Consider the following 15,305-nt stretch of genomic DNA (forward strand, 5'->3'; position numbering starts at 1 on the left):
ATATTGTTGAGCGGACAGCATGGCGTATGCGTAATATTTATCATTCTGTTATCAGCGGACAACCAAATCGCATTACGCATGTACGACATGGCATGGAAAGTATCTTTGAAATATGCCAATGCCTTTAAGGGCATATTCAATTTTGTTTTTAGCCTCGCAACTTTCCGCCCCACTCGTTCCTTCAAAGCCTCAGGCATGCCAGGCTGATTGCCAAACCCAGTCGCCAGTCTGTTTCGGTTCTTTTATGTGGGTTAATGTGGCCATGACAAAACTTGACTATAAAACGCCCTTAACTCTGTGTGAGAGCGTGTGTGTGGCGTTGGTGTGCCATTTCGATTGCGAAAAATAAAGCCATTAAAAAACATCAACATACGAAATGCTCGCTTTCAATAGTTAAGCAGTGTCTGTCAGCCGGACAGAGATCACAATGAAAATAATGCGTGAGAAGTCAGAGGACTGCAATAATATTTACGATTTAAGTTAAGGATTACATTAAGCATTAAATGGGGCAGAACTTCATTTTGAATGGAATCGTTTAATATTCCTGCAGCTTGTTGCATTCAATGGGTTAAACGGAAAGTTTATGTCTACTTTGATAGATTCTTAATCCTTTGATTTCGCTATAATAGCAACTATAAATAAAAACAAATTGGCTGTACCATTTGTAACATAAACCAAATTTTGCGATTATGATTATGGTGTGGCGCATAAGCAAAAATAATGCACCGCATTAATGGCAGGGGCTTAAGCCCGACGAAGGAATGTAATGTATGTATGTAGTTAAAAGCAAGGCAAGATCAGATACGTAAATTGAAATTCAAGATAAATGGATACACAGCAATAGTGATTGAATGGAAGCTACTCTGTTCTCATAACCAATTTGACATCCAAGTCTTTGCAAGAGATCTTACATGCCGACAGACGTTAGCAGGTCGAAACGCCTGCTCACATATCCCTCCTTTTGGTGCGGGGTGTAATAAAAATAAATTGCGGTTGCTCTGGCAATGTCCATACAAATAACTCATAATTTTTGAAAATATTTTAGCACAAACATCAGCAATTAAAGTGAGCTACAAAAAATGCTTATTGCCGGCAACTGCCTTGGCAGGGCATATTTGCGCCCAATACCATTATTATGGCCTCGATGGGAAAAGTTTGCGCTTGAAAGGGTCATTACATAAGAAGAAGCAGAGTTGCCAGTTAACTTTCGACATCGAGTTTTATTTGTAAAAAGTATTTCCAACTAAAATTAGCTTCTTTCTTTGCAGACTAACTAAAAAAAAAAAAAAAAAACAGACAAAAGGAAAGGAAAAAACCAACATAAAAAAATGAAAGCAGCTTTGCTAAATTCTCTGAATGCAGCAACGACAACAACGACAACTACAGAAAAAAGCCCAAAAGTTGAACACCCGAACAATCTGTAAACTGAGGGATATCAGCCAGCTTGGGCGCATTCCCAATCTCAATTCCCAATTCTCAAGCAAAAACGCCAAGAGAATCCTTAAGGCGAGCCATTGACAGCAGCTGGTTGCATTTGACATGAAGGCCAACACATGGCCAGGAGCGTCGATCAAAGTCTTCTAATTGAACTAGAGGAAGTGTCAACCTTGACCGCCGCAGCGACAGCCGTAGCCAAATCATCCAGTATGGATAACAATACAGTCTATTCGTACGATATATCCGTAACGGACGTGCTCTATCAATGGAGCGCAGCGGCCAGCGGTGCACGTGCCGTCGCCCAGTCGGCGGCATCTGGCCCATTGCCCACAGCATCCGTTGCCGCCGTGGCAGAACGTTTGCCAGAGCTTGTCGGGTCAATGCTGGAGACACGCGCCTCCCAGGCCAGCCTCAATGAATCACAATTTCTGCTGGTGGACTATGCGACCAGTATGAACGACAGCCTCGACTATGCCTCCTATCAGCAGCAGCTGGGAAGCAGTGAGTGTCGTCAAATGGACGGTAATATGAGCTATTGGAATCTCACCTGCGATTCACCATTGGACTACGCACTGCCGCTATACGGCTACTGCATGCCCTTCCTGCTCTTCATGACCATAATATCCAATTCGCTGATTGTGCTCGTGCTCAGCAAGAAAAGTATGGCAACGCCCACCAACTTTGTGCTAATGGGTAAGTGCCACGCGTGGCGATTTATTATATATCATAAGGCATAAGTGTACAGCTGTAGACTACAGTATATCACAATACTCTAACAGCTGTAGACTACAGTATATCACAATACTCTAACAGCTGTAGACTACAGTATATCACAATACTCTTAAATACTAGCTTGCAGTTTGAGTGCTAAGCCCATTTTATCAGTCATATAGAAGAATACGGTACTTGGAACACGGGACGAGCTGACAATCCTTTCGCAATAAACTTTACGAACTGACATAAGATTGCGAAACTTGAATGCAGCATTAAAGTTTATCAATCTCAATTTATGTTTCTTTAGTAACAAAAATTATGTACTAGAATTTGCCCATGGTTTGAATGGCTTTAAGGCATATTCATAATAATATTTTAAAATATATGAACACAAGTACTTACCCAAAAATTCACATTTACACGATTATTTTATTGTTTTCTGTTAGGAGGAAGGAGACAGAGTCGTCATATTTACATCACTGAAAAAATAAGATAATAAGAAACCTAGTTAGAGTAAGAAAACGCAAAAAATGGAGAGAGAGATATAGAGTTTACTAAAGTGAGAGATCGATAATCTAATACACATAATAAAGCGATTTGAATTCACGAGAATCGCATAGTAGGGCGTTCTTTTAACGTTTTATTTAATTTGCTGGGAAAGCGGGAATTAAACTTAGTAAGCACGAGAATACAAATACATAAAGACTTTTTTGTATAAATGCATAAATTCATACATATGTACATCGTACATACCAACGCATATATACATGCAGCATGCATACACTCATAAATATATATACATGCATACATACATACATCCATACATACATACATACATACATACATACATACATACATCTATACATCCATACATACATACATACATACCTGAATACACACACATACGTAAAAAAAAGTGAATTCAATCTGCGTTTGGAGAACAAGAAAATAACCCGGCCATGTCCGGGCCAAGGCTTAATGATCAAATCTCAATCATCACTATTCCACATATTTCCCACCGGTGCCTAAATTTCCACCAAGTAGACTGGATTTCCGTAATCGCTGTCGAGCTTTTGAAACTTGTACAACACTATCACCAATTTGTTATACCTTTCTAGACTATTTTTGTATAGTATTTGATTAGGGGTGACAATTGCGCAACTTGAGCTGCTTAACTAAAAGTTTCTTAAGATTTAGTTAGCACCAAAGTATCGAAAATCGATATTTCGATTGCAAACGATTCGCTCGCTGCTGTTTTCAAGGACGAGGCGCAAAGCATCGCAATCGTTTTAAGTTCAGTCCACACAGCCAGCCCTTTTTCCCCAAACAATTTTATGATTATTACTTATTTTTTATTCCATGTCATTTCATCTGTGGAGTGCCCAGCCAACCCTCCCTATCCCAATCCCCCTTCTCTGTCCCGGAACACGCGCAGATCCATTTAATGCGTCACAATGTTAAATCAGGCAGAAGTTTTGCGAGATTTCAAAATAGCTGCCAATGTGCGTGCCAGGTTTTGCCCCAACACCAATCCGCTGCCACGCCTTCCCCCTTCCCGACCCTCTATTACACTGACTTGTGCCACGCGTTCCGCGTGCGGCAACTCCAAGTAATGCTGAGATATTCTAATAGCGTGTGTAATGCTAATGGCTGACTGACTAGGCGGCTGGGGAGAGGGGAGCTTTGTGCTCTGTGGCATTTGTCACTGATTTATGAAAAGTCGCTGACGATGGCAGTGGGTAGGGACTATGTACTGGCTGTAAGTGGCTTAGAGGCGCGATGGGAGGCAAGGAGACTATCAGCCAGAGGATTGTATCTCGGAGCCAGCCTAACTGAAGTGCACGACAGATAGCCCTCGCAGGCGATTCCGATTTCCGGCTAGGGGCCTGTCAATGCAATTTGTAGCCACAGATTATTTTAGCTCAAGAACTTTTCAAGTAGAAATATAGGAGCTGAGCGTAAGACAATGTAAGCTACAAAGTGTCGCTCATAAGCCACGAGATGACAGTTTGAGGCAATTTTCAGCAAGCATTTCATAACGGACAACTGACAACTGTGGCATGCCACGCCACGCTGCTTGTCAATGGGTTAATCTCATTCAATGCGTGTCGAAGAGGGCGGCGGTGGTGGCGGTGGTATGTTGTCCTCAACAGGAGACGGCTAATCGCATTTGGCTGCCGGCAATGGTAACAAGCACGAGGCGAGCTAAGCGACAATAAATGACAGCAGTCCGAACATGAAGTGAACTTTGACTTAAGCAAGCAGACGCAAGCAACAAGAACAACCACAGTGGACTGAAACTGAACACGAAACCCCCATGGGGCAAAGGTCGGGACAGCGGTTACCCAGCAGAATAGTGTGAGACACTCAGGCAGTCGGTAGTTCAAGTGGCAACCGATTTTGTCGTTGTGCCGTTCTCCTTCTCGTCTCGTCACACGGGGCGTATGATGAACTTGAACTTTAACGCAGCAACCAAGTAGAATGTAATACAAATAAAAACACAAAGTTGATTAGCTCTTGTTGCCACTGCTGCTGTTGCCGCTGCCACTGCTGCTGCTGCCAGAGTGGCTGCAACTAATTAAAGTATCTATTTATTTAATTGACTCTTTTAAAACACTCAGCTGCAACAACTGAGAACAAGTTAGTCGGCCATTCCCTTATTGAATTAAAGATTCAACTTGGCCAACCGCTCGTCTCTCTCGCTTTACTGGCATGGAAAAATATTTCATTTTTCAGGACAGAACTCACGGTAGTTAGCCAGAGAATAGTTGATATATCAAATGAGCAGGGCGATATTCGCACCCGCAATGTAAACAACTTATTTAGCAAGGACTGCAGCACTGAAGCTGTATTTGTCGTTGCCAAACAGCTTTATTCATTGGTCAAATTTAACAAGCAGGCAGATGACTGTCAACTATTATCAATAAGATTCTACTACTATCATGAGCATAAGACAACAAAATCTGTTATTTGACAGCTTATGCTAAAGTTGCCAAGAACATGCAAGAATTATCGCTTCATTTTGTTGTTTTGTTTATAGCTTAACATATGTTTTGTCAGCCACTTTTATTTTCAGACTGACTTCTTTCGAGCAACTGTCAAAACATGACATTAAAAACTTACTTTGCAGTCCATTCAGTGCGCGATAAGTTTGACAGTTGTCTTTTAAGCGTTGGTAGCTGCAGTAAAGTTAGAATTTTATAGGTGAAGTGTTGCAAAATGAAATACAATGTCCTTTAGTTCTAACTATATTCTAAAGCTATGATAATAGTACATTTTTTTTAATTCGGCCTTGGAAAAAAGGGTCAAATTAACAAAAGCCTTTTAAGTGTTGGCAACTTCAGTCAAGTTTGAATTTTATAGACGAACTTTTGCATAACAAAACACAATGACTTTTAGTTTAACTTGTATACTCAGCTTAACATAATAGTTAATACTTCTCACCTATATATAATAAAAATAATTATAAATGAAACCAAATGCCTTTTTGAAGTGTTTCAAATTGTTGGCTTAACCGAAAGCCGGGCCTTGGTAATGGGGCCAAATTAGCAAAAACCAAATTTGTTTTAAAGCCCTACAATGAGTTGGTCATCACCATCAATCCCCAGTCTAATCCAATTTGTCACATTGTTTGTTGTTTCTCTAACACTCGTTCCTTCCCTCTCTCTCTTTTCAGGCATGGCCATATGCGATCTGCTAACGGTTGTATTCCCCGCGCCCGGCCTCTGGTATATGTATACGTTTGGCAATCATTATAAGCCCATGCATCCGGTCTCCATGTGTCTGGCCTACAGCATTTTCAATGAGGTAAACAACAAAATAATGCAAACCGAACCACAACCACAACCACAACACGACACTGCACTACAAAAAAACTAATACGCGGATAGGTAGTGTTGTTGTTTACTGCAAAAGAAGCAGCATCTTTTAATTGCTTGGGCAAGTTCAAGAGGGTCCTGCTTGGCATTGGAGTTGAGTGTGTATTGTTTGCTTTTGGCCCTGGGCCAACAACTACTCTAGGACTCAAATTTAGCTCTATGTGGGGCAAGGTGGATACGTTGGGTGAGATAAAGACGGGTTGGCGGAGGGCATATCGTAGACGCTCATTGACCTAAATAAAATGCTTGGCTGCAAGTTGGCATCCTTTTTCTCTGCCGCTGCCGCTGCCGCTGCTGATGCTGCTGCTGCTGCTGCTGCTGCTGCTGATGTATGACGCGTTAGCTTGTCGGGTCCTGGGGCACAGTTATTGTAGATTCTACCCTGGGCTGTATCGTTATCGTTATCGTTATCGTTATCGCGTTTGCTGCTACGTTACGTCTGCACTTTGTGTGTCATTTCTGTCAGCATAATAAAGGCAAAACGTTGATGGAGGCGCAAGTTGTGTCTAGTTTCCACAGTTGCAAGTTGCCAGCTGCCACAATAACTGAGTGCCAAATAAGGGGAAGCAGGCACCCGAATTACCCACTCGTACAACATATTCAACACATTTATTCATTCAATCATTCGTTTCTTCATTCGTACACTCTGCTCACACTTACTTATTTAATCGTGCGCTTTTTACATTATCATGGCCCAAAACTCCCCTCTTCCTTCCCTTCACCAGCCGGGGCACAAACTCGCTGTCCGTTGTCGCACGTTTGCCTTGATTAATCAACATTTTCAATTTATGGCACTCGTTTAGAACAGCAGCAACAGAGAAGAGGTGTGTCGCGGCTCGAGCCTGGGGCCGGGGCCGGGGTTGGGGCTGAGAGATGCCAAAAGATGGTGGCATAAAGCAAAACTGTTTACGCACTTCAATGGAGTAGTGTCGAGCTGATAAAATGTGCCCCTTTGTTGTCGCCGTTGTTGTTGGCTTTGATGTTGCTGTTATTGTTGCCGCTACGTGCTGTGACCGGGCTCCCAGGGGATTTGTACCAGCTAAATTCCACGCTGTGCCTCGTATTGTAACAAGGGAATGGGCACTAACGGACCGGAGTAGGTTGAGTTAAGTATTCGGATGGAGTCTCTAAATGTGTCTCTGGCTATCTGCGTATGACGGCCATAAAATTCAACTCACATACAAAGGGCTGTAATAACCGCCAGGCGACCATTGCAACTGAAGTTGAAGATTTCGTTACATTTCCCTCGAAATTTATATGCCGCTCGCAAGTCCTGAAAGTCTTGGGCGGCGCGTTTAATGGCCATGTTAATGTGTCAGCCGTGCCGTGTCTGGAGTGGTGCTCCTTCTGTTTAACAAGGAAACTTGCTATCACTCTTAGCTGGAATAATAACATCAGCATTATTAGCAACAACAACAACAACATCATTAACAACGACAATAGCAACAACAATTATGAAACAACTATCTAAACCCCTAGTCTGGCACTAGGTTGGGTGCTTCTTGTAATTGCAGCTGTGCCTCTTGTCAGAGCTGTCAGATAAATTCCCATAAATCGGATTAGTCCACAGTTTGCTGCACAAATGTAGTTGGTAGTGCACTGTGTGGGCGTAACGTGTTCCACAGCATGTAAGCTGCAAGTGAATTAAATAGCAGCAGCATTATTTGAACTGAACTTCTACAAAAGGCACAAGGGATTGCGGTAGAGCGGAGTTGAGAACTGTCGCGGGTTGCAGCTGCAATCCTTTAAGCATTATGCCACATGATGCATAAATGCAGCATGACTGACGAGTTTCGCATTTTGCAAATTTTAGAATGCTCCACAAAAAAGATTTATAAACTGAACTTAATTATGCAGAAGCTGGCAACACTAAATGAGAAATACCTTTTAGGTTAAGTGGATTAGATTTTATTTGTCTTAAAGTTTTATTTCTTATTTATTGCTGCATTGGTGACATATTATATAGTAGACCGCGATCTAAGGCTTTGCAGGCTTTAAACAGCTATTAAATAAATGGTGCGATCAAGCGTACTTCATGTAAAAAAAATACGAATTGAGTAGATTGTATTAACTGTTGATGCGAATCAAGGATATATATACTTTTGGGCTTGGAGATGTCTATTTCTATGCGATAATCCATTTACGAGGTTATCCAAGTTAAAATATTGTGAGAAATTCATGATACATTTATGTCTACGGGTCTATCAATTAAAGGATTTGCCAAATTGGACAAACGCAAACGCAATAACGCATTCAGATTCAGACTTATATTTAACTTGATTAGTCTACGACTTATGCTCTTATCTATTTACAGATTATGCCTGCCATGTGCCACACCATCTCCGTGTGGCTGACTCTGGCGCTAGCCGTGCAAAGGTAAATATGAAATAAACGCTTTAGCTCACATGTTTAAATATTAGTCATTATTTGGCTTAGACTTTGACTCTGACTCTGACAGTAACGCAGACGCATATTCCTACTTGGACTGGGCTGACTGACAGCGAGAGCTCTTGACGTGTCAATGGCATAATAAATCAGCTGTGGCTCAGTCGACCGCGTTGTCGTGTTGTCAATACACTCACAGCTGCCTTTGCCATACAAATTATGCGCACAAAGAAAAAGTGAAGCTTCAGCCAGGACCTGTTTTTCGTCCAGTTAACGCTGCGTATGAGTAATGTGCGTGGCAATGGCCATGAACATGAAACATTCTTAAATATACACACATGTATGTGCATCAGTGTGTGCGTGCGTGTATCTGCGCTCAATCAATCGCATTTGTTTTACAAATCTCGTGTTGTCTTTCTCTTTGCGGCTCACTCAAACAAATGAAAGAGAAAGTATGTTGTTGTGCACGTGCAAAGTAAGAATTTCTTCAGAATGACATGCATACCCCTATGAAAAATATATAAATTTAAGCATGTCTTTGCTTCATGTTCCTCAACAAGCAAGGCGTTTTGACAATGCACTGTGCCGAAAATACTTAACTTTTGCGGCATAAATTCACTTTAAAAAGTATTCAAAATGAAGATTTTCTAGTTGTGGATAATATTTTTCTTGAATATATACCGAGAATTTAGATTAATTAAATAGCAAATATCTAATTATAAAAACTAATTACACTCTTTGATTAAAATTAAATTGTCAATAAAGTCCCATGGTGGAATCGCGCACCCACTGAAAATGAGTTTTTTGCAACGAAGTGTCAATTGGCCGCAGTCCTTAAATTTAAATTGTTTTTCTATAAAGCAATAAATAAACCTACCAACATTAAGGACCGCTCAGAATGGGTCAATGCTGTAAATGTTTTATGTGTACATAAATATATATATATGTACATAGGAAAACAAAAACAAAATGAACAAGTAAGAGGCTCTAGTCGGGAGTTCCCACCTAGGGGATACCCTGAACCCTCTTATTCAAACACCAATAGGAATAAAGATAAATTACAACAAAAAAAAGTTCCCTTGGCACGGTTTGAACTCGCAATTAACCGCACTAGTTGCCATGGTCTCGACTCAACAACCATACCAGCCAAAAAAAATAAATAATAATTCTTAGGGCTCAAACTCGCGACAGACCACACCACTTGCCACCGCCTCTACTCAACAGCCACACCAACCATTTAGTCACAATGAGAACAAAAACCGAATAAAAATAGCAGCACAGAAAGCAATACAATCGCAATGCAATCTTAACCGATCTTAATGAAATTTTCTACAGTATATATAATCGTACTTTAGAATATTTGTTTATTCTCAAAAAGTAAATTGCATTAAAATTTGATTGGTTGACAATGCAAGTTATTGACTTGATTTCTAGTTATGAGGTAGTAGCGGGAAGGTGGCGATAGGCATACAATGAAAGCTATTTGATATATATATATACTATTCTAACAATAATTTATCACTTTTGGTGACTCTAAAAAACAGGATTTCGATATCGGTTGCTTGGAAACGGAATAAGTTATCGACTATCGGAATCAAACTCGATCTGCGCATGGACTAGGAGGACCTACAGCTAAAATGTATAGTCTTGCTCTTATAGGTTCTAAGATCCTTGCGTTCATACATACGGACGGACGGAGGGACGGACAGACAGACGGACATGGCTAGATCGACTCGGCTGTTGATGCTGATCAAGAATATATATACTGTATGGGCTCGGAGATGTTTCCTTCTGCCTGTTACATACATTTGCACAAATACATTATACCCTTTTTAACCATTTTCAATGAGTTCAGGGTATAAAAACAATAAACTAATATGTATAAAATTGGCAACATAAATCGTGAATGTGTCGGTGTCTGCACCCTCCGACCACCCCTGCCCTTTGTGGCCGCTTCTGTGAGTGGCAAATGTGTATAAAAATTCACATCTAAAAATTTTCAAGTGGTATAAAGCATGGGGCAAGGACCACTTGAAAGCTGGCGCATTGTTCTATTAACTCATGTGTGGGATCATAAATTTTATTGCTTGCAAATAAAAGAAAAAGGAAGAAAAAAAAAAATAAAAAAAAAAAAGAAAGACAAAAAAAAACAGGCTCTGAGCCGAAAAAAATTTCTATGAAAATAGTCATAAATATTTGTGCCATTATGCGACTTGGACCGGTTCAAGTGGTCGCCGGTTTGTAGTGTGTGTGTGTGTGTGTGTGAGAGGGTGTGTGTTTGTGCTACAAATAGCTAAATAATATGTTGTGGTGGCATGGGACACATTCAGCAGACATCCCTTTGCTCACATTTTCTAAAATGCGTTGAAAATTGCCGGAGGACAAATAGCGCGATAAAACAGTCAACGTTTATTGTTATTATTGCCTTTGTTATTGTTGTAGTTGTTGTTGTTGTCGTTGTTGCTGTCGTTGTTGTCCTCCTGCTGCGTTCTTGTCAACTTATTGTGCTTCAAGTGATTTCATGGCTGGCAGAAGTAAAAGAATCGTACGTCAAAGTTGGACTGTGGTACAAGCTGCAGCACTTAACTGTGTGTGTGGCTGTGTACGGGTGTGGGAGGGTGTATGTGTGTGTGTGAATAAAATACGTAAATGTATTTAGCAAGAGAGAACAGCTATTCTCGTCTTGCCGAAATATGCATACCCTGCTAGAAAATTCATTATTTCCGATCGATTTTCACTATAGTGAGACTCAAAAAATCTTGAAGCACAAGAAAATGATCCATTTTTGAGTGATAATTCCTATAGCAACTATAAGATCTTATTCTACGATCCAGGCTATGTCAACATATTTATTGGCTACAATAGAAAGACGGATCCGTGTCCGTGAAGCATCTGTCACCACGATATCAACTAGATAGGTAAAGACTAGTTTGCTTAGAAACAAACAGACAGACTCAGCTTCGGCGACATTTAACTTTCAAAGTTAAATGGTATCTGCTTCTATGCGTTACGCATTTCATGGGAAAATAATAGAACCCCCTACAAGGGTACAATTAATAAGTAATTAATGAATCTCTGATACAGCTGCAGTACAAGCTGTGTAAGTGATCGATTAACAAAGCCAATAAACTAGATTAAAACCACTTTTCAAGTATAATTAAGTAATTAGTCATGCTGACTGGGTATGTGAATGAGTACTTTTGAGTAGCATCCATAAGCTGAATCAACGGTTGTGCCAAGTGTTGCCCAATTGCCAAACGAGCGTAATGAATTAGCTGAATAGTTGAATGACTATAAATAAATAGCAGGCAGTCAAATTGTGCGAATGGATATTTCTGAAATGCTTAGGCGAATTTTAAATACATTTGTTCTCAGCCGTTTTGAAGAATATGCTAATTACTCATACTAATTATTTGGTTGGATAAATTGCGTATAATTTCTTGATTTATTATGCCGCATCGCTGATGAATGCTAGTTGCTTTTTATGGCAAATCAAGCAAATTGCAAGTGGACAGGATCAGAAACAAGAAGAACACAGACTTGGGGCAGCCTCATAAATGTTATTCATTCAATTATTAATATCAATTCCATTTGGGGCTAAGCGACTGGCAATCGCTTCGTCCTTTGTTTACGATTGCTTTCAACTTTAATGAAATCCCCGCTTGACAAAGGTTCAATGAAAGATTGATTGAGAACCATTTTGAAGTGCCGGCGCGACCAGGACGAGACAGGCCAGGCCAAGCCAGGCCAGGACACGGCTTCAACTGTGGGCGTGCCGATAATTATGCGCATAAATTAGGCAGGGTAAAGCATTAAGACGACCAAGCAAAGAGTCTAGCAAAGCTGCGGGAGCTTAGCGCAGACTTACTTTGTGGACCACAACTTTGGCTAGGATATTTGGGTGGGAATTAGGGAGTTGCCTTCAAGTGCAAACTATGAAGCGGCGCAAAAGTCGCGGCCAAAAGTTTTCGCAAGCTACAAAACATGCGCCGCAACATCGTACCATATATTGGCCAGATTGGGGCAGGGACCCAATTTGCTACAGGTTGACACCGAGCACTTTCCACACAAATTAGTCAAATTACAAAAATTATGAAATTATAAAGCGCAAAGTTGATTAGCTTTTCTTCAGATTGGGCTTTGATTGCGTGTGGTCCTGGTTCACCTGGCAATAGCTGGCTAGCGACAGGTGACGACATTGTCAACGCGTTGCTATCATAAATTGAGACCAGCAAAATTGTGTTATTCCATGGCCAGCCAGAGGCTATAACATTATATTAGGCAAATTTGCAAAGGCAAAGTTGGCGCTTTTATGCCTTAACTCGGCTAACATTTCATGAATAAAGTCCATTGCCAGACGTTCTAATGGCCGCCAGATAAATTCCAACTAAATGCATGAGACGCACAGAAATTCACATTAAAGATTTAACCATAGATTTAATAAATAAAATATAGTACAAAGCTCTAAGCTCAGCTTAGATTAGCTTATCGATATTTATCGAACGTAAGATTCGAACATCTCCGTTCAATAAAGCATTGTTATATTGAACTCTAATGAATATATAGAAACCTAAACCGACAAGGGGCATTCAATAACATTGTAAACTTTTTAATTACAGGTACATTTACGTCTGTCATGCTCCGATGGCACGCACCTGGTGCACCATGCCGCGAGTAAGGCGTTGCACCTTCTACATAGCCCTGCTGGCGTTTTTGCACCAGCTGCCGCGCTTTTTCGATCGCACCTATATGCCCATGGAGATCGAGTGGAACGGCAACGAGACGGAAGTTTGCCATCTAGAGACATCGCTGTGGGTGCATGAGTACGTTGGCGTGGATTTATATTACACCAGCTACTATCTATTCCGAGTACTATTTGTCAATCTGCTGCCGTGCATTATTCTGGTGACGCTCAACATTCTGCTGTTTGCTGCCTTGAGGCAGGCGCAGGAGCGGCGCAAGCTGCTGTTCCGCGAGAACCGCAAGAAGGAATGCAAGAGGCTGAGGGATTCCAATTGCACCACCTTGATGCTGATTGTTGTCGTCTCGGTTTTTTTGATTGCTGAAATACCCATTGCCGTCGTTACCGCTATGCACATTGTCAGCTCGCTGATCATTGAATTCCTGGACTATGGCATTGCCAACATATTTATAATGCTGACCAATTTCTTTTTGGTGCTTAGTTATCCAATTAACTTTGGCATATATTGCGGCATGTCGCGACAGTTTCGCGAAACATTCAGGGAGATATTTATGGGGCGCGTCGCTGGTAAAAAGGAGAGCTCGTCCAAGTACTCTATTGTGAATGGCCCCCGCACCTGCACCAACACCAACGAGACTATCCTCTAGTAATTGGTGATGTTGGTGCCGCGGCGCGGCAGCAGCGACCAGCGTCGCGGCACCGCCGTATGCACCGCCGTTGCCGAGGGCTCCGCCGTGACCACGTCGGAGGCACAGGGCAAAGCGCCGCAGCATCAGCATCTGCAGTTGCATCATTACCATCATCATCATCATCGTCGGACCAGCAACATGGACATCATAGCCGAGGAGCGCAACGTCTAAGATTTACCAACATTATCAGTGGGCGCAGGTGGTGCATTCCATGGTAAAGATCCTTTGGTTACTTTGTAAGAAATATGTGCGAATTCTCTGGTTTCAAACCAACTAATTAAATGTTCCATTGAGTACGACAAAAATTGAATAGCTATTAATTTCGATTTCTTAACCTTTTTGCCAATTAGAATATTTTCTTGGCCAACACCTTTATGTCTGTGTGTGTACGTGTGATGGAATATACGATTTGATATCCAAATGCTATATACACTACTATTAATCTTTGATCCCAGATTATCAAACTTACGGTATTCATATACTAACCAAAAATAAAATAACTAAAAAATAAATCTAAAAACAATACAGATTTTAGATGTTCAATGTTCAAGTTCACTGATTAAAATGTTAAATACCTATTGAAATATGTGTATTTATGAATGTGTACCAAACTATAAAATATATATTACCAAATATTGAATATAATGAATCACAAGAATACGTTTGAAATTAGCAATAAAGTCTACTGGAACTTCAAGTTTATGGAGTGAAACTTGATTGGCTTACAATAAAAGAAAAAGAGAAAAGTGAATTAAATGTTTAAAGAATTGGCAAATTTGAAGTGATAGCTAACTTGAATAAATTATAAAATATACTTCTTATTAAATGATGTAGGAATAAAAGGAATGTTTAAAACTACAACTAAGGAAACTCTGATAACCATATACAACAATTAGTTATGTACGAATATATCTATCTATACCTTATCAAAACAATTTTGAAATTCTTTATGAAACTAAAAGAAATAATAATTATACAAATAAAATTTAATTGAATACAAAATTAATTACAGGAACCGCATGGAAAAGTGTAGTATGTATCCAAAAAAATAAAATTAAATAAAATAAAAATAAAAAGAAAGAAAACAGAAACTGGCCTAAAAAGTATTTATATAAATAAATACAGAAGATGCTAATCCAAAAAGTTTATTTTTGTGTGATTTTTGTGCGGCATTTGTAAAAGTTATTGTAAACAACAACAAAAGCAAAAAAACCAATTAAACTTTAACAATAAGCTGATTATGTTTAATTAAAAACTAATCGTAAGCTAAACAACAGACACCCAACGAAAATATATGAAACTCATTTAAATTTGTAAACCTTTTGAGCCCCAAAGTTTACGGATTTAAATGGCAGGCAAATATTTTCAATAAGTAAAATCAATAACACGAATTTCAAGTTGACAAAGCAGCAACAATAAGTTTCAATCTTTGGTGTTTGCAAGTAAAATAAATATATCAAAATATATATACACATATATGTATTTGAAAAAAAAAAAAAA

The 15,305-nt window shown here is 40.0% G+C and overlaps 1 protein-coding gene across 2 annotated transcripts; it reads left to right on the plus strand.

Annotated features, from left to right (window-relative positions):
- The first annotated feature begins 1,317 nt into the window (after positions 1–1,317).
- LOC115771336 (sex peptide receptor) lies at positions 1,318–14,275 on the plus strand. 2 transcript variants are annotated; one of them, XM_030717003.1, is made up of 4 exons: positions 1,318–2,130; positions 5,828–5,958; positions 8,344–8,405; positions 13,034–14,275. In XM_030717003.1, exons 1-4 carry the CDS (start codon positions 1,554–1,556, stop codon positions 13,761–13,763), a joined length of 1,500 nt encoding a protein of 499 aa, XP_030572863.1. In that variant the 5' UTR covers positions 1,318–1,553; the 3' UTR covers positions 13,764–14,275. The 2 variants fall into 2 exon arrangements, with proteins under 2 accessions (XP_030572863.1, XP_030572864.1); XM_030717004.1 differs by lacking the exon at positions 1,318–2,130 and adding an exon at positions 5,330–5,355.
- The last annotated feature ends 1,030 nt before the right edge of the window (positions 14,276–15,305 follow it).

The sequence above is a fragment of the Drosophila novamexicana genome, unplaced genomic scaffold, assembly GCF_003285875.2.
Source record: "Drosophila novamexicana strain 15010-1031.04,08,12 unplaced genomic scaffold, DnovRS2.1 tig00000068-arrow-arrow-pilon, whole genome shotgun sequence".
Taxonomy (NCBI): domain Eukaryota; kingdom Metazoa; phylum Arthropoda; class Insecta; order Diptera; family Drosophilidae; genus Drosophila; species Drosophila novamexicana.